The sequence below is a fragment of the Neopelma chrysocephalum genome, unplaced genomic scaffold, assembly GCF_003984885.1.
Source record: "Neopelma chrysocephalum unplaced genomic scaffold, ASM398488v2 Primary Assembly neopelma1_116, whole genome shotgun sequence".
Taxonomy (NCBI): domain Eukaryota; kingdom Metazoa; phylum Chordata; class Aves; order Passeriformes; family Pipridae; genus Neopelma; species Neopelma chrysocephalum.
The window spans coordinates 1-16,648 of NW_020897778.1; the positions used below are offsets into that span (position 1 = coordinate 1).

The 16,648-nt window shown below is 54.9% G+C and overlaps 4 protein-coding genes across 10 annotated transcripts; 1 reads left to right on the top strand and 3 right to left on the bottom strand.

Annotated features, from left to right (window-relative positions):
- Positions 1–315: 315 nt before the first annotated feature.
- On the bottom strand, positions 316–1,801 carry LOC113974014 (vacuolar protein sorting-associated protein 29-like). 2 transcript variants are annotated; one of them, XM_027696762.1, is made up of 3 exons: positions 1,700–1,752; positions 1,175–1,393; positions 316–651 (listed from the first exon to the last, which is right to left on the bottom strand). In XM_027696762.1, the coding sequence occupies exons 1-3, from the start codon at positions 1,700–1,702 to the stop codon at positions 412–414; spliced, it is 462 nt and encodes a 153-aa protein (XP_027552563.1). In that variant the 5' UTR covers positions 1,703–1,752; the 3' UTR covers positions 316–411. The 2 variants fall into 2 exon arrangements, with proteins under 2 accessions (XP_027552563.1, XP_027552564.1); XM_027696763.1 differs by having other exon boundaries at positions 362–651; positions 1,175–1,363; positions 1,700–1,801.
- A 2-nt stretch (positions 1,802–1,803) lies between these two features.
- On the top strand, positions 1,804–10,084 carry CUNH22orf15 (chromosome unknown C22orf15 homolog). Of its 6 annotated transcripts, none has more exons than XM_027696755.1 (6): positions 1,891–1,975; positions 5,879–6,115; positions 7,182–7,268; positions 7,459–7,644; positions 7,915–7,989; positions 8,430–10,084. In XM_027696755.1, exons 2-6 carry the CDS (start codon positions 6,091–6,093, stop codon positions 8,585–8,587), a joined length of 531 nt encoding a protein of 176 aa, XP_027552556.1. In that variant the 5' UTR covers positions 1,891–1,975; positions 5,879–6,090; the 3' UTR covers positions 8,588–10,084. The 6 variants fall into 6 exon arrangements, with proteins under 6 accessions (XP_027552562.1, XP_027552557.1, XP_027552561.1 ...); XM_027696759.1 differs by having other exon boundaries at positions 1,895–1,975; positions 7,519–7,644; XM_027696761.1 differs by lacking the exons at positions 1,891–1,975; positions 5,879–6,115 and adding an exon at positions 1,804–1,865 and having other exon boundaries at positions 7,519–7,644.
- Positions 2,218–5,880, bottom strand: VPREB3 (V-set pre-B cell surrogate light chain 3). The gene is made up of 2 exons (XM_027696765.1): positions 3,151–5,880; positions 2,218–2,906 (listed from the first exon to the last, which is right to left on the bottom strand). Exons 1-2 carry the CDS (start codon positions 3,197–3,199, stop codon positions 2,578–2,580), a joined length of 378 nt encoding a protein of 125 aa, XP_027552566.1. The 5' UTR covers positions 3,200–5,880; the 3' UTR covers positions 2,218–2,577.
- Positions 10,085–10,086: 2 nt separating the features above from the next.
- CHCHD10 (coiled-coil-helix-coiled-coil-helix domain containing 10) lies at positions 10,087–11,391 on the bottom strand. The gene is made up of 4 exons (XM_027696764.1): positions 11,309–11,391; positions 11,040–11,232; positions 10,745–10,883; positions 10,087–10,342 (listed from the first exon to the last, which is right to left on the bottom strand). The coding sequence occupies exons 1-4, from the start codon at positions 11,374–11,376 to the stop codon at positions 10,323–10,325; spliced, it is 420 nt and encodes a 139-aa protein (XP_027552565.1). The 5' UTR covers positions 11,377–11,391; the 3' UTR covers positions 10,087–10,322.
- Between the last annotated feature and the right edge of the window lie 5,257 nt (positions 11,392–16,648).

Here is a 16,648-nt window from a genome sequence, read left to right on the forward strand (position 1 = left end):
AGGCACTGATGAAAGTGTCTCAGGCAGAGCTGCACTTAGCCTGGAACACGTCAGGCTCAGACATTTAAGCTGACAGGGCCTCTAGAAGTCTGATTTCCTACAAAATATTAGAATGCAGTGTCTGGGAAGATACCAGAAAGCAAAATGACTTCAAGAAGATACTCCAACTCACCCCTCTCTGGGCACAGAAAGCAGCTCCAGACACACCACTGCAGGGCTGTCATGACCAAAATGCGGGCTAAGAAAACCCTGGTAACAGGGAGCCTTGCTGGACTCCCTGGGAAGGGAGCAATCCACCTTCCTGCTCCCCACAGCACCTCGCCAGTGCTCTGCAGCACAGTGGTGAGACACACTCATTTCAGGTAACACCCACAGGCTCTGCTGTGCTGGGCAGCTCAGGGCTCTCCTCACTCACCTTTCCAAAGCACTGTAGGCTCCTGTAGCTGATCCTGGGTTGATGTAGAATTTTTTTTCATATTCAAATGCTTCAAACCTGTGTGTGTGTCCCGAGATGAGAATGTCCACATCCAGCTGCCTCTGCAGCAGTGCCAGACTGGCTGCATCACCCCAGGGAATCACTTGATGGCCATGAATCAGCCCGATTCTGAACTGCCCAACGGTTACAACCTTCTTTTCAGGATAATTCAGGCTCTGAGGAGAAAGGTACAGACAATAAATCAGTCAAGGACCCCTCATTTACGCAATGCAGCTTCCAAGACACCAACCTGCCCTTCACTATTCAGGCACACGAGGTCTCTCTCCCCGTGCAGATCCCACAGGATGCTTGTACCACACCCCAGCAAGAGTAACTTCAGAGTAAAGAGTTAGGAATTTGCACAGAGAGCAGGAGACTTTAACTGGGTACCTAAATGTAAATAATCACACACACAGAATTCCTGCAGCTACACGGCCAGCTGGGGCACTGTGGCCTCAGCAATCACAGACTTGTGCCTGAGTTCATAGGAACCAGGTGCATGTTTTACCCCCTCACACTCAGGCTCTCCTGTTGCAGGTACAACAAGAAAGGTCTAGAAAATAATTTTTTTTTCTTTACTCTTACTCATTCCTACTCCTTATTCAGGTGAATTACAGTTCAGGAATTGGTCAATGCTGAGGGACTCCCCAAGATTCATGAAGACAACCAATGCAGGAAGGCAGGCTGAGGAACTGTTACCTCCGAGTCCCCCCTAACGATGTGGATGTCCCCAGCCAGCGTCCTGAGGTAGTCATAGCTCTCCTTGGTGCAGAGGTTTCCCGTACACAGGATGTGCTGAATCCTTCCTGGAACCAGCAGCTCCTTGAACTTCACGGGCAGAGCACTGCACCGGTGCGGGATGTGAAGGTCCCCCAGCACTAACACCAACTCCGCACACACCGGGGGGAAAGAGAGAGCCTTAACCCAGGTTACTTAACAGAACAGCACAAAAACAGAATACCACAAAACCCTGCTGCGCTCCTTTTCGAGTCAGCTCCGATGAAACACCCTTGCGCTCGCCCGAGCCTCCCCGCACAGACAGCCCAGCCCAGCCGGGCAGCGCCAGGAGCCCTCGCTCGGCACGCAGCCAGAGGTGGGGAACGTGTTGCCCGGGGGAAGCTGAGGCGGGGGGCGCCGCAGCAGTGGGGAGAGCCGGGCCAAGCCGCCGCCCCAGGCTGAACCCACGGGCAGGGAAGCAGCGCGGGTCCCCCACCCGCCGCTCACCATCCCGCCCCGCTCCGGTCCGCCCGCCCCGCCGCCCTGACGCGCACAGAGGTAACCAGAAAGTGGCGCTCCTGATTTTGTGCTCCCCTGAGCCAATGGCAGCGCCAGCAGCCCCCACGTGATGTCAGCGCCTGCCGCAGGGTCCTAACGCCCGCTGCTGTGCGCGGTGAGCATGCGCAGTGTGGCCACCCCGGTGGTGGCGCTGAATTTTGTGGGATTTCTGTGGGAAAATCCTTCATCTTTCTGTGTGAAAACGTCCTTGTAAAGGACCCACAGGTGCCAGCGGGGTTACACGTGTCCCTTTTCCCTCAGGAGCTGTGGTGGGCCGTGAGGGGAGGGGGACAGGGCAGTGTGGGTGGAGGTCTCTGACTCCCCGGGGATGAGGGGCTGCTCCAGGGATGGGTGAGGGCTCCATCCAGCCCAAGGGATCCCACCAAGGGCCACAGTCCGCCCTCCCGACTCAGGTACCCCGGGGCCACCCCGCGGGATGACCTCACACACGACACGAGCCCTGTAGGTAAGGATTAACCTTTATTACCAGATGAGCCAAACTGTGCGGAAGCCCAAGCCGGATCAAGGCTACTGAGTGCTGGAAGAGCCCAGGAAAGTTGGGCCACAGCGGAGCCCTCCATCCATCCTCCTGCTGCAACAGGAGTCCCTGGCAGGTCTCGCACCGTGTCAGGCTCTCCAGTGCTCCATGGGGGAAGTTTGGGGGCAAAGAGGAGGTCGCTGCGCTTCCCAGCACAAGGCAGTGCTGCTGGGCCTGCTCAAGCGTGCGAGGAGGTCTTTTTCCATCCCTCCCAGGGCTGCTGCTCTCCCTGTTGAGGGCTTTGCATCAGGGTTGCAGAAAGGGCACAGAGAGCTTTTGTTCCCTGTTTCTAAAACCACTTGAAGGCAGGTGTCAGGGCGCAGTAGTAGGTGCCATTGTCCTCCTGGCAGGCGGAGGCGATGGTGAGGATGCAGGTGTTGCTGGCGAGGTCCTTGGTAGCAGAGAAGCGGTCGGGAGTCTCGTCAGGCTTGTGCATTTCTCTTTCGGAGTTGTAATAGAGCAAATACCTCAGGGCGTGCCCTGGGCGCTCCTGGAACCAGGAGATGCCAAACTCGGTGATGTTGTACTGGGGGCTCAGGGTGCAGAACAGCCGGGCCGTCTGCCCGGGCAGCACGAACAGGGAGGAGGGCTGGGTCAGCACGGGCTGAGCCCTGCAAGCTGTACGCAGCAAGAATGCAGTTACTGATGGGCTGAGCTGTGCCCCCCATCACCCTCAGCCCAAAATGTCCCTCAGCCCCTTTGAGGCAACCCCATTACCCAACCACCATCCTGCTTATCACCCCACACAGCCCTGGAGCAAAATGCCCTGCTCAGATTGACATCCCCTTGGACAGCCCATTCTGCCCACCACCCTGCAGTGCCCCCCCCCAGACAGCAGCTAACTCGGCCACCCCATCCTTACCTGTGCCCACCGTCCCCAGCAGGAGCAGGACCATGAAGCCCAGGGCCATGGCAGGAAGCAGAGGAAGGGAAGCTGTTTCAGAGAGGGTCTGTGGTACTACAGGAACCCAGGTCACTGTGCTGATGGTGCCGGTGGGGTGTATGTAAATGACACAGGGGGCTCAGGGACTCAGCTCCCCAGGGCTGCTCGCTCTGCTGCAGCTGGGCTTCAGGGAGAGGGGGAGAGCTGAGCATTGTGACCCAGTGCCCTCCTTCACCCCAGGCCATTTCCTCCAGCTGCACCCACAGCCAAACCCACCACCCTCTGTCCTGGGCACTGGGGAGGCATCACTGACCATCTCTCCTCACTGATGGAGAGAGCATAGGGGTTTCCCTGGGGTCTCACACTGTTTGCCTCAGGCCCTCTGCCATCAGGTGCACAGGAGGCCAGGAACCTGATCCATACCATGCCAAGGATGCCCTGTGGAGGCAGCAGGCTGGGGGCCAGCTGGTCCTGCTGCTACCAGGGAAAATGAAAGACAGGCTGTACCAGAGTTCCCTGGCAGCCATCTCATTGCAGAAGTAGCACAAGGAAAGTTGCTGCTCCCTTCCCCCTGCAGCTCCATTACTGTGATTTCTCAGCCTGCAGTACAGGCTGGGAGCTGCCGATGGTGCTGCCTCTTTGCCAGGGCCAGCTCTGGAACAGCAGCCATGGGCAAACACGGTGGGGTGGCTGCCAAAGGCACCGGTCAGAAGGCATTTCCCGAGGGAGCACTGCAGTGGGAGGTGGCTGCAGCACGGCTGGTGCTGTGCGGAAGGACAGCAGACCGTTACAGCCAAAGGCCACCAACTCAGCGGGCGTGAAGCCCCTCCTGTCTGTGACACCCATCACAGGGCCCAGAGTCACCGTGTCACACAGCCACCAGCGCATAGCTGTCCTTTGCAGCAGCATGGTCAGCAGGCACTTGGCAGTGTCCCATAACTGGTGGGTACCTCCTGCCCTTCACAGGCAGGTTCAGGCTCCACCCAATGCCACCACATCACCACCCAGGGATGGCCAACTCCCTCCCCTCTGCAGCACCCAGCCCTGCTCCTGAGGTGTCCCCAAGCCAACAATATTTGTAAGAGATTCCTGAGGTGACTGGCCTGTATGTGCTCTGGGTGTGAGGGGAAACGGAGCTCTGAGACAGAGCTAATGAGCTGCCTCATTAGAGCACCCAGCACTGTGTCTCTGGCACGGGCAGATCCTGGAGAGGAAGCACCACCATCACTCAGGGACGTGATACAGGAAGCTGGACTCCTGCTGTGCTGAGCCACCCTGCAGAGCTCTGGTGCACACAATCATCTGTCTGCTGCATTCTGGGCCCCTCAGAGTAGCTGTGACAGAGCAGGGTCCCCTCCTGCAGTGCCCTGCAGCAGCGAGGGGCCTGTTGGACCTGACAGGGCCGTACAGCACCTTGCACAGCTGGCTGCAGGGGTTGCTGTGGGGCAGGAGGGCAGCAAGGGCTGTTGTACCCCTGCCAGGGGGATGTGGTGCCACACAGCAGTCCCTGCACATGCAGTAGAGCCTGGCTGTGTCCCACCTGGGTAGACCTGTTCTATCAGATTTATTAGAGGCAGCCACAGCTGCATGAGACCAACTCCAAAGCCCATCCAAGGCTGAAGCTTTGCCATGGTGTCTCCTGGCCTTGTGGAGTCTTCCCCTGCAGGTATCAGCAACTTGTGTTTCATGCAGCCAGGCCCCCGAGCTCAGGGTGGTATGAGCACGCTGCAGACACAGCTCCAGCTGTTGCCCACCAGCACTTCCCCAATTCTGCAAGGTGGTGGCAAAGTGAACATGAATTTCCCTGCACGTGTGTCCAGGTGAGGAAGTGTCACATCTACACTTGCCCCATGCTCCAAGCAGATCAAGTCCATGTATTAGACAGAGACTGTGAAACAAAACCCAGTAAGGCAGAAGGAAATCACCTCCTCATGCAAGGAGGGGCATTTCAGGGAAAGGGAATTTGTCCACAGAGCAGTGGATTTGCAGCACATCAGTGCTGTTACTGGTTCCTACCATTCAGGTCCTCCCCATCTGCTGACCAGCCCAGGGACATGATTTCATCCATATGTTTTTCCACAGGAAGAGGGGATGACGCTACTATGCCCCCAAACCACTGCTGCCAGAACACTTCACAGCAACATTTGGGCACCAAATGGAAGATGCAGCTGGCACATGAGCCACGTGCATCACTCTGACAGCCCAGGGGGACAGGAAGGTACTGGCTGCGCACAGTGCAAAAGCAGCTACGAGCCCAACCCCGTGCTCACCCTGTTCTGCCAGCTTTATTCCCTTCCTGCATGAGAAATGAGAGATACTCAACAGAAGGAACTCACACATGCAAAGGGAGTTTTATTCCAACTGCCCACAGTTCCTCCTAGTCTGCAATACCCCACTGCCTTGAGCTCCAGAGTAGGACCAGCACAGGAAGGGTCCCCAGGAAGATTTTTCCAGGGGCATCCAATCATCTTTCAGAGGAGGCCACACTGCCCTTGCAGCAGTGCTGGGCTCAGCTGGGAGCAGGGTGGGCAGATGTGGCACCACCACAGCCCAGATGAGCTGCAGGACAAACAGGGGCAGGAAACACCACAAGACTGCAAAAAGTCTGAAATTCAGACTAGCTGGAACCACATGGAGCAGGCAGCCTTCCAAAAAGGCTGCTGTTTAGCTCAGTCTCTGCTCTACCCCCCCTTCTCCCACCCCGCAGCTGCAGGAGACTTGGGAACCTGCAGGGGCCATTCCTTGTTGCTGGGAAATCTGGCTACTGAAACCACAACAGCGTCAGTGGCAAACACAGCCTGTTCCCTGGGCACTCCAGAAGCTCCCACCACTGCCTGCAGGAAGGCACCCGGCACGAGCAGCCCCTCAGCACAGGCCTGGGCCCCCACCAAAGGAGAGCAGCTCTGGGAGAGGAAAACCATGTTCATCACAGTGAGATACGGAGGTATGTGGGGAGAGCTCCAGCCTTGCCTCAGCTCTGGGCCAGACACCCACCTGGACACCCTCACCACCCCCACAAGGGGCAGGGAGGGACAGGGCACCATGATGAACAGCAGTGCCCAAGGGTTTGGGAACATACAGGAGAGCTCTGCACCCTGCATCTCACCTGTTTTAAGAAATATAATGCCTAGACACTGAATCGTGGAGGAAAACCACACCAGTAGCGCTGAATTAATCACAGGGAGGGAGGGCAGAGGCAAGGATGAGTTCCCAGCCTGACAGCTCTGGGGAATCACTGCAGGGAGGGGCCCTGCTTACCTACGCACAAGCAGAAAAGCCACGGGTCAAAAGTGCCAGCTGCCAGCAGAGCTCTTCTGCTCCTGGCTGTGTGGGAAGGGTTCCCTGGCTCAAATCCTGACCCTCAGCTTCAGAGAACAGGTATTTGTGGCTGGTAGGAGGGAATGAGCAGCCCCTCATCTGACCTCACCCAGTTGGCCGAGAGCCTTTGCCTGACCCCAGACACTCGTGTCTGAAGGCATCAGACACACACAGTCCTAAGCCTTTGCTCCCTCTGCTATTTGAATTGGATCCCCAGCTCTGACCACTGACGTGTGTCAGCTTTGGGGATTTCTCAATTGTGACAAACTTGGTGAGAGTTCATGGCCAAAATATCCCCTGGTGACTCAGCCACAGTCTCCAGTTCTTTCCCCTTGTGACTGGGACCAGCTTGTGGAATGGGACTGGCAAGGACCAGAGCTCACTGCTTTTTCCTACTCATGCTCGATGAAACCGTGTTGAAGGACAGAGACACTTCATCAGTCAGAACTATTTTTCCCAAATCAAAGTGTTTATCCCCTCCCCTAACCTGGGGCACTCCCAGCACCAACCACCAGCAGACATGGCTGTAAAGGAGCAGCTCAAAGCCCTGCTGATGCCACATGGAGATCCTGCCTTTGCTGGCTACACAGTGGGCACTTCTGAGCCACCTGTTGTGCCTCCTGCCACATCCATGGGGCTCCTGGATTTGACGTGACCACGCTCACATCTCGGGTCTCATTCTCTGTCTGCAGCCAATTGCCAAGTGATGGTGAACCTGCAGTGCTCTGTTCTGATCCTCACAACTCACCTGAAGAGGAAGTGTCAGTGCAGGCCTGAAGGTACGAGTGCTCCTGGGCAGGGGGCTCCGAGGGACCAGCACTCACCCACAGAGAGCAGCAGAGGGTATCAAACAGGTCACATGGGAGTCACAGACCATCCCAAAACACAGGGAAAGGGGCAGCAACCTCAAAACCTTTGTAGATTCTCTTCAAAGCTAAATTGCTAAGGAGAATACTCTAAACCCCACAGGCTCATGCTGGCCACACAGGGACACACTGGGCTTCCTTCACCATGTGTCTCTCCCTCCAGACTGCATCGATCTTCTGGATGAAACAGGCACCCTGATGAACCTGAGCAAAGTGGAAAACCCTGCATCCGAATACACCAGTAAATACCTCCGGGAAAGGGAGCACTACATCCTCATCAGAGTCATCCGTAAGATCCTTGTTGGGACAGCACAGCTCTGGGTGGGGGCAGAGGGGTGGGTTTCCAGAGCGGCTCTATTCAGCAGTCACTTGGACAGAGCACAGGAGCTCTGAGGAGGCAGAAGCCAGCTCAGATGAAGAGCTAGAGCTGAACCTTTGTCTGAGGTGACTGCTCTTGGGGACAAGGAACCTTTTGTGGGCTGAACCACCTGCCCCAGTAACAAACCTTTAGTTTGCAGTCAGGAGAGAGACTAATCCATTTCTCCCATTCTGCTGGCAGGAGACAAAAACTCTGAAGCCACCTCCTATGAATCCTTGCTAGAGGACCTGGAGAAACACTACCCTGACCTAACAGGTAAGAGCCAGACACCCAGAGAGGAGCCAGGGGTGCTGGCATGACTCCTCTCCCCACCTCAGCCCTTGCTCAGCACCCATGGGACTGCCCTCTGATCCCACTTAAGGGCTGGTTATGGCTATGGCAGTGAGTGCACTCAGGCAGCAAGGGAAGGGACAATCAGAAACCAGAGTTGGTTTGCAGAACACTTCCTAGTTAGTGGGACAGCAGGGACCTGCTACCCTCCCACCCCACAGCAGGCAGATGCCTGCCCAGCTTGCCCTCAGCAAAGAGTGAACATTTCCTTGGAAGAAATGGGGAGAACAGGAGAAACTGGGAAATCCAGAAGTGTCTCTCCCAGGCTGTGGTCTCACAGGGTGGCAGTGCCTCGCTCAACATGCAAGGGGCAACTACCCACCCAGCAGAACACACAGCTCTGGAGGGGGTTGATCACTCCACAGATCGGCTGCAGCAGCTCTCGGCAAAGACCCAGAGGAGAGACCAGTGGAGGAAGGGAACCTCGCAGAGGAAGGCTCAACCCCACACCAGCACCCAGTTAAGGAACAGAACCACCTCAAAGAAGAAGAGGGGCTCAGAGTTCAAGAAGACCCCTAAATGACGAAGAGACCCATTCCTGGTCACACGCACAGCACAGCCACCACCAGGACTCAGCCACCTCCCCAGCTTATTCCAAGTTCAGCAAGAGTCCCCTGCTACTGAGATCCTCTTCCCGGGGTGCCCTGCTCCTCAAAGGTTCACACTACCACATCCAAAGCTGCATCCTGACAAACCAGGCAAATACAGCGCCACAGCCAGGCACAAGCAGCATCCAGGGGGTCACTCATGTTCCCATGGCATGGCCTGCACTCTCCAGTAAGAAGAACCTGCACCTCCTTTCAACCCCGCTGCACCAGCAGCCAGAGGAACGTGCACCCAGATCACTGGATGGACCGGCTTTCCACACAATCACCACACTGGCAGTGCCTTCTAGAGACTCTCCACTGTGGTCACCAGGAAAGGCTGTTCCAGAGACAGCCCATCTCCACAACTACAGAAGCAGCTCTTTGCCAAGATGGGTCAAAGACAGAACAGACCTGCTGCAGATGCTCCTGCTGGTTTTCCTTAACAGCTTCTCCACCCAGACCAGCACACACCAACATTACATCTATTTCTGAAATGGAGTTAACTTCAGAGTGGTTCTCCCCTGCTCACACTGGGACAGTTCAGGACACAGAGCACTTTGGCTTTGAATCTCTGACATCTACTTTTTCCCTTGGCTGTTTCTCAGGAGAGCACAAGGCACCCCAATAAGGCCAGATAGAGCTAAGAACATTATCTACCAAGAATTTAGATTATGACATTTAGAAGTGGCAGGACTTTCAACACCAGCCTCCAATATCTGCTGCCAGCATTTACCATCTAGATCTGGATTTCCTCACAGATCCCAGCTGAGAACTTGTCCAGTATTCAACAGTCAGAGGTCAAAAGGTTAATAGACTCATTCTGCCATGAAAATGCATCAGTTAAGCATCTGAAAGTGTCATGGTTTCACTGCTGTGCCACCAAAACTCCATCTGAAGCCTCAAAATTCTCTTTTACACCAACATAAAGAACAGGGTGCTCTGCCAGAGGCCAGCCTGAGGGCAGCACTCATGAGACTGTTCTGCCAAGGTGACTGTAAGAGGAAAACAGCTCCAAACTTCACCTGTTGCCGGTGACCTTGAGAACATTGCATAATCTGCTAAAGCTTTTAAGTAAGATCAGCCAACTGTACCCAAGGTCCCATAGCCAGACAGGTCACACTGTCTTAGCTCTAAGTCAGAACAGCTCTCCAAGAAGAGGATATCTATAGAAAAATAATTTGTTACTAAAAATACTCTAGACACATCTTGGATTACCTCTCTCCAGCCTCTCCTCTGCCTGGAGGGCAGCCAGTGCAGCCTCAGCTGAGGTCTGGATCTCTTTTTGCCAAGTCATGCAGGCTCTGTCCTTGCTAGGCTGCACCTCCTATTTGCAGGGAACACACAGTAGTGCCTTGTCCTTTAAGCAGCTGATACTGTTAACATTTTGGCAGCTTAATTTTAGCTTGAGAATTAAATAAAGAACGTGCACAAGTGATAGGTCCAAATAAATTCCTTTATTTCTCTGTAATAAATATCGCACTATCTGAATTCTAAAGACCCTTGGGTCCAATCATTCCTTTCCTTCCCTACTAGTTCAGAAGTGAATTACCACTAGAATGCTCCTGTCTGGTCAGTCTACTCCCTCCAGCTCACTCCCTGTCTGTCCTTCTGCTCCCCATATATAGCAGGGCTCTACACCACGATCCTCTTCCCTACAAGGGGGCAGATTCTTCACAGGAGAGAAGAAACACCTACAGGGAAGAAGCATAAGTTCAGCATTAGGTACGTGTTCCAGCAGCTAGAATTAAAAGCTCTGTTATCTCAGGTGACCAGATCAAGACCTAACTTCTGACAACAACTTATAATAAATGCAGCAAGAATTAGAGAATCAGCTAGGGAAAAACAGCAGGCTTCCCACAGCAGCAAAAGAGGATCTGCTAAGAGGGCACCTACAGCCTTCCCCACTTTCAGAAGTATGGTCAAGATCATTTCTCCCACCCTTTCTAGTTCCCTTCTGGGAACATAGGAGGCAGAACCACTTCCTACAGCCCTGAAGAGCACTACAGCCTTAAAAGATCGCTTCTGCAACCTTCAAACCCTCTCAGGTACTCTCGTGGCAGCAGTTCCCTCCTGCAGGAATGGGGCACACTCACCGTTGTTATACTTGCACTGCTTCAGAGCCTCGTTGAAGCCCTCGCACAAGGTCAGGTCTTGCTGATTGGTGGCACAGTCCAGGAACTGCTTCATCTCATAGTGGCAGGGTCCGAAGGGCGACTGCGGCTGCATGGGGGGCTGCGGGCACGGACCCGGTCAGGGGGCGGCCCGGGGGCACCGACGCCTCCTCCCCGCGGCAGGAGGGCTCTGTCCCTCCTTCCCCGCCAGCCCCCGGTCCCCTCTGCCCCGGCCCGCCCGCCCAAGGGCAGCCCAAGGGCACAGCCCCGCTCGTACCTGTGCGGGCGCCGCCGCCTTGGCCGGCTCGGAGGAGGAGCCGCCGCTGAAGGCGCCGGTGATGGCGCTGCCCACGACGTGTCCCACGGCGGAGCCCACGGCCACGCCGGCCGCCGTGCTCGCCATCTGCGCCATCAGCCCGGGCTGCGCCGGCTGCGCCGCGGGCGCCGCGACCGGGGCCGCTGGAGCCGGGCTGCGGAGAGAAGGGAGTCAGGAGGGGCGGCACAAGACCCGTGTGTCACGGTGTGCCGCGGTGTGCCCTGTGGTACCTGGCGGGCGCCGGCGCGGCCGCGGGCCGAGCCGCGGGCCGAGATACGCTCCGTCCTCCCCTCGCCATCGTCGATCTCCTCTTCTCAGCGCGCCCGCCCCACGCGTCGCCTTAAGAAGGGCCGTCGCTGCCACGTGACGCCGTGCGCATGCTCAGTCAGGCGGCCGAAGCCGCGGCCCCGCCCCGCTGAGGGCAGGAGGGGATCCCGCCGAGCGCATGCGCAAAAAGAGCGAGGCGGGGGGGTCTCCGGGCTCCTCCCACCCGCTCCCGCGAGGTCCGTGCGCCGCCAGGGGGCGCGCGAGGCCCGTCGGGCCCTCAGGGAGCGGGGAGGGGGCGCGGCCGGGGGTCACTGAGCTACGGGATTATCGAATCAGTGAGTTATCGAACTGTCGAACCAGTGAATCAGTGAATCGTTAAAAGGCCTTTGAGATCATCGACTCCAAGCGTTCACCCCACACCGCCAAAACCACCGATAACCCGTGTCCCCAGCTGCCCCACCCACACGATTTCGGAACACCACCAGCCTGTGCCAGGGCTGGACAACCTTTCAGTGAAGAATTATTTCCTCATATCCAATTGAAACCTCCCCTGGCACAACTTGAGGCCAATTCCTCTTGTCCTGTTGCTTCTTACTTGGGAAAAGAGGCCGCCCCCCACCTGGCTCCATCCTCCTTTCAGGGAGAAGCAGGAATGATTTATACTCGTGTGATGGCTTCTGCCTCCAGAGCAGACACGGACCATGGTTCTGCTCACTCCAAAATTGGAATTGACTTTGCATTTCAGTCTGTGCTGCCCTAGTCCAAATGGGACAACAAACATGGGTTCAGGGGTGAACTGGTACCTCGCTGTGCCCAAATTCAGCAGCTGCCAGTGAAGCCACTCACCTTCTCTAGGGTCACTGGCCATAACCTGGCTTAGCCCGTTTTTGTGCTCCCACCACTGGATGAAGGCCACGACTGCTGCAGAGCCACGGAGGGACAGAGCTCTGTGCACTCCAGGCAGGGCAGGAGGGGAGGGAGCAGGGAGGCACTGCTGGCAGGTGATGAGCTGAGCACAGCAGCTCCCCCATGATGGTTAATGAAGGTGTTGTGACAAAGGAGAGCTGCAAGAAGGGCAATGTGGTGGCTTTGCAAATGCTCAGAGCGTGCTTCTCCCAGGTGTGGAGCAGAGCAGGAAGGAGCATGAAGGGGCTTGTTGGGAATGGGCATGGAGAGGGCCTCTGTTGCATGGGAGACAATGGGTGGAGGAGAGGTGGATAATGATGGGCTGGGAGAGGGAAGATGAGCACTCCACAATTGGGGCAGAGAAAAGAGGGTGCCAGGGAGGAGCTCAGAGAGGAATGATGTGGTCTAAGCCATTGGCCAGCACAACAATTTTTGCAGCAGCCCTCTGGATACAAACTAGGAGATCAAGGAACACTTTGCAAGGCGTGGACATTGTTGGGCAGTAGGAATCCATGAAAAGATGATGATGAGCCCTCAAATCACGAACAGACAGGCTGGATGACGCCAGTTTTACCTTCAAACCAATTTCCTGACAATCATCTTTTCCCTGGCACCCCCGCTGGTCTCCAGGGCCTCTGTTGGTCCGTGTCGGTTCAACATCTCCCCAAAATGGCCCTTCTTGCCAGCCCCATCTTTGGATGTTCCTTATGCCCTGTGGAGTGAAAGGAATTTCCAAAATTGAGAAGGATCCAGAAGTTGTCCAGGAAAAAAAAAAATCCCAGCTATGTTATGTCTCCAGGGCTGTGTTCGTATATTCAGCACGTTATGAAAACCAGCTCTTTGGGCTGGTTCATTGACTGGCAGGAATTAGAGAGCTAAGTCACTGCAGGACTGGCAATTAGCTGCTGTGTAAGTGTTTTTGTAGAGTCAAATTTCCAGCACGAGGGGAAGAGAAAAGCGTTTGTAAAGCAAGCCGCCCCCTCTGCGCAGGAGCTGGGCGGGCGGGGGGAGCTGCATTTCCCGAGGAGAGAAAGGGATTGTGTCTCAAACAAACACCACTTTAGTCTCCTTGTCTGCGGGGTAACACCCCCAAATCCTTCCTCCCGCAGCGCCTGGCCCGGGAGCTGTGCAGTTCTGCTTTCAGCTGGAATAGCAGCATTTTACATCTGGCATTTGCCTGTCTTTTCCCACTAATAGAGAGGGGGCCAAGCAACTGTAAAACCAGAGGAATGTGACTGGAAAGCCCCCGCCTCAGCAGCACCTGCACTTTTTCCTTTTCCCAGCCACAGGTCCCGGAGGAGCAGGGTTCCCTTCCTTGTGCAGCCCCATCCTGATGAGCCGGGAGCACTTGTCGGCAAACAGATCTTAAAGGCAGGAGAGAGAAAAGGCAGGAGGGAAAACAAGGGTGACCTCAGAGAGCCCTTTGGTGCAAGAAACCCCCGGGGAGAGAGCTCAGCTCTCTGCCATCAGCATGTGAGCGTGGACGAGCCATCAGGGTGTGGGGCTGGGGCCGACACACCACGGGCTCCTTTCCCTTCTTGGTTTTTCCTGGCCATAGGAAGAAGCTCAGCATGTGCCGGGGGGAGGAGAGGACAGACTTGCAGGGGGTGCAGGGAATGCCAGAGCTCCAGCCATAAGAAATCAGGATTCATTAGTTCCACCACGTGCAGAACAACTTGCTGAAGGAGCCTGGGTTTCAAGCTGAGCGCGTCCCTCTAAGCTGCGTCTGGGGGACCCTTTGATTTGGTTAATTAGACACAAAGTTTTTCTGTGCAGTGGGAGGCCGGGTATGTGCTGAGGAGCAAAGCTACCCTGGGCTTACTAATGAGATAATTTATTGTGGCTGTCTGAGAGCCTGAGTGTACACAACTCCACCCGCACACACACCACCCACTGCAAGCCCTGTGCTCCCAGCTGGAGAGTCCTCAGCACCGGAGGTGGAAGTACTGTGGCAGGTCTCCCTGTGAGAGCCCTGCCGAGGAGCCATCCTCTCTCTGGGGGACTGCTGCAGGAGGGCCCCGTTTGCATCTAAATATCCCTGCAACAGTTTTCTTCCCTGGCCAAACTTCCTAACTCCTCTGTTTTTCAGCCTAAACTCCTTACATAGTTCAAGTGTTAGGGCTTGCCTGCACTTGAAGGTTGACTCTAGATTTAGGGACATATAAATCTGAAAGATAGTAACTAATTCCTGAATACTTCTGGAAAGATTGACTGAAACCCAGTAATTTCTGAATAACAGTGCACTGGCTGGCCAGCACCTCCCCTCCTGTTAGCAGCAGGAGCAGGTAGGGCAAGGTTTGTAAAAAGCAGGTTTGTTTTTTCCAAGTGCTTTCTCCCCGTTGCTCTAAAAGCAGATCATAACCTCCCCCTTCAGAGTTTGCCTCACTTAAATCCTCACTCTGTCACCGCTGAAATGTGGCTACAAAGAGATCTAGGAATTCCCCAAGCATTTGAATCTCAAGGGGTTGTTTCACAGGTAAGGAATGCAACACTGGCCTCCCTGTGTCTCCTACCTGTCTCTGCCCCTCTGTGGGGCGACACCATGGGTCTTTACCAGGCTGCAGTTTCACGGGGCGCTTGCTTGGGGGGTGGTGACACCCAAAAGTGTCACATTTCTGCAGAAAGCCCTCTCCACACAGCCATGTCACGCTGTGGATTGTCCCTGCCCGGTCCCTGCCATGGGCCACCACCAGCAGGTATCCATCTGGGGATGCTGCTGGAGCCTCCTGCCTCCCGAGCTGCAGGTTTGCGCTTGGGGAACCCTAATTAGTGCATGCAGGGGCAGATCTGGGCAGTGCTCTGGGTGTACCTGAATTTAAGTTATTTAGGTTAACAGCAAATTGCACGGGATGATTGCTCGGGGATCTGGGCAAACTATTCAAAGCAGAAGAAAGTGTCTGATGAATTAGCCAATATTTTTGTTTGTGGACAATCCCCAAGAAAGAAAGAAAGAAACCAAACCTCCAGTTCTTACCAATGTGTTTGCTACTCAAAATTGCTCCATGAATCATTTAAGACTGAATGTATGCAGGGAGTGAGTTTCTCGTGTCCTCCTTTTATTTTCATCTTTGAGCTCTGACTAGTCCTAATTCTGCTTGTGCCAAGTGGCCGATTTCAGTCCCCAGGTTCACACGGAGCTCTCGGGTCAGATGGAAATACGCAAGCACTACTTTTTTTATCCTATAAAGTTTCTTGCCAGCAGAGTTGCCACTGAGAAATAATAATAATTTTTAAAAATCAGGCGAGTTGCTACCACAAAATGAAATTCACAGCTTTTTCACGAACAAATGGCACACTTCCCACAGTCCTGTCTCACCACCGTTCCCCAAGGGAGAATAAAGCAGCAGTGTCACAGGTAGGTGATATTCGATGGCACCCCCACGGCAGCGTGGCACAGAGCCCTGTCTCACTCTGGATGCCACGGGCCTCGTGCGCACTCCCCACACAGATTTTTGCTGTCTCAGTCTCTTTTTAGCCAGGATACAATGCCTGAAACAAAGTGACTGCGTTGCAAGAGTCGGAGATGAGAAATGGGAGGAAGGAAAAGCCCCGGCGTCTCGGTGGAGGAGCTGCAGATGGCCAGACGTGACTGCTAGGGAGGGGAGGCAGCACTCTGAGTGCCGTTTCAGCTTTCAAGTCTCGTGCTCCCAGGATCTACATGCCATTTCTTGGATGTGGTTTGCCCCGAGGGCAATCTCAACAGCTGTGAAGTTTCAACAGATGAACAATGTAGTTTTCAATAAATTTCACCAAGCAAAGGAAAGGCTTTTAACTCATTCATGCTTGCCCAGTTTTGGTCTGAAGGCTCTTCTGGACCTGAATCTGTTCATGTCATGAGTGTTTCCCGTTTGAACCCCAGGGCCTGACTGCTGGAGCGCACCTGAGCTACACTGCTGTGCTCCAGGTTTCTGGAGAGCTCTTCCCCATCAGAAGGGGCTTCTCTCAGCCATTCCCAGGGGTGCTGGGAGGTGCAGGTACATCCCTGCATTTACCTGTGCCACTTGAACCCAGCCGGGTGGCCTGTGGGTGGAGGAAGGTACCAATTGTGGAATATGAATGCCCTGACCTCTTGATGGGGAAAGAGAGGTGGTAGAGAAAGAAGTTTTCCAAATCTCCTCCTGGCAGCTGCATCTCAGAAGTTCCATTTCTTTTGTGTTCACACATCCAGAAGCGGGGTTTGTGCACTTGGAGGCATGTTCTGATCCCAGCTGAAGACCGATGCCATTAGTTGTAACTGAAAGAGGGACTTTTGTGTCCCCAAATTCTTCAGACAGATCTAGTCAAGAAATTACCAAAACACCTCTGGGGTATCCTCAGATGGTGAAGACAACAATTACTGTCAATTCACCTGCTGAATACAGTACAGGACAGCAAACCTGAGCCCAGAGATTTTTTTT

Coding starts and splice junctions, on each gene's coding strand:
- LOC113974014 (XM_027696762.1), bottom strand. Junction 652..1,174: donor TCGTTAGGGGGGACTCGGAG/GTAACAGTTCCT, acceptor CTTTCTCCTCAG/AGCCTGAATTATCCTGAAAA.
- VPREB3 (XM_027696765.1), bottom strand. CDS start 3,199: ATGGCCCTGGGCTTCATGGTCCTGCTCCTGCTGGGGACGGTGGGCACA. Junction 2,907..3,150: donor GCTGGGGACGGTGGGCACAG/GTAAGGATGGGG, acceptor TGCTGCGTACAG/CTTGCAGGGCTCAGCCCGTG.
- CUNH22orf15 (XM_027696755.1), top strand. CDS start 6,091: ATGTTCATCACAGTGAGATACGGAG. Junction 7,269..7,458: donor GTGTCAGTGCAGGCCTGAAG/GTACGAGTGCTC, acceptor TAAACCCCACAG/GCTCATGCTGGCCACACAGG. Junction 7,990..8,429: donor ACACTACCCTGACCTAACAG/GTAAGAGCCAGA, acceptor ATCACTCCACAG/ATCGGCTGCAGCAGCTCTCG.
- CHCHD10 (XM_027696764.1), bottom strand. CDS start 11,376: ATGGCGAGGGGAGGACGGAGCGTATCTCGGCCCGCGGCTCGGCCCGCG. Junction 11,233..11,308: donor GCCGCGCCGGCGCCCGCCAG/GTACCACAGGGC, acceptor TTCTCTCCGCAG/CCCGGCTCCAGCGGCCCCGG. Junction 10,884..11,039: donor AGGCGGCGGCGCCCGCACAG/GTACGAGCGGGG, acceptor CCGTGCCCGCAG/CCCCCCATGCAGCCGCAGTC.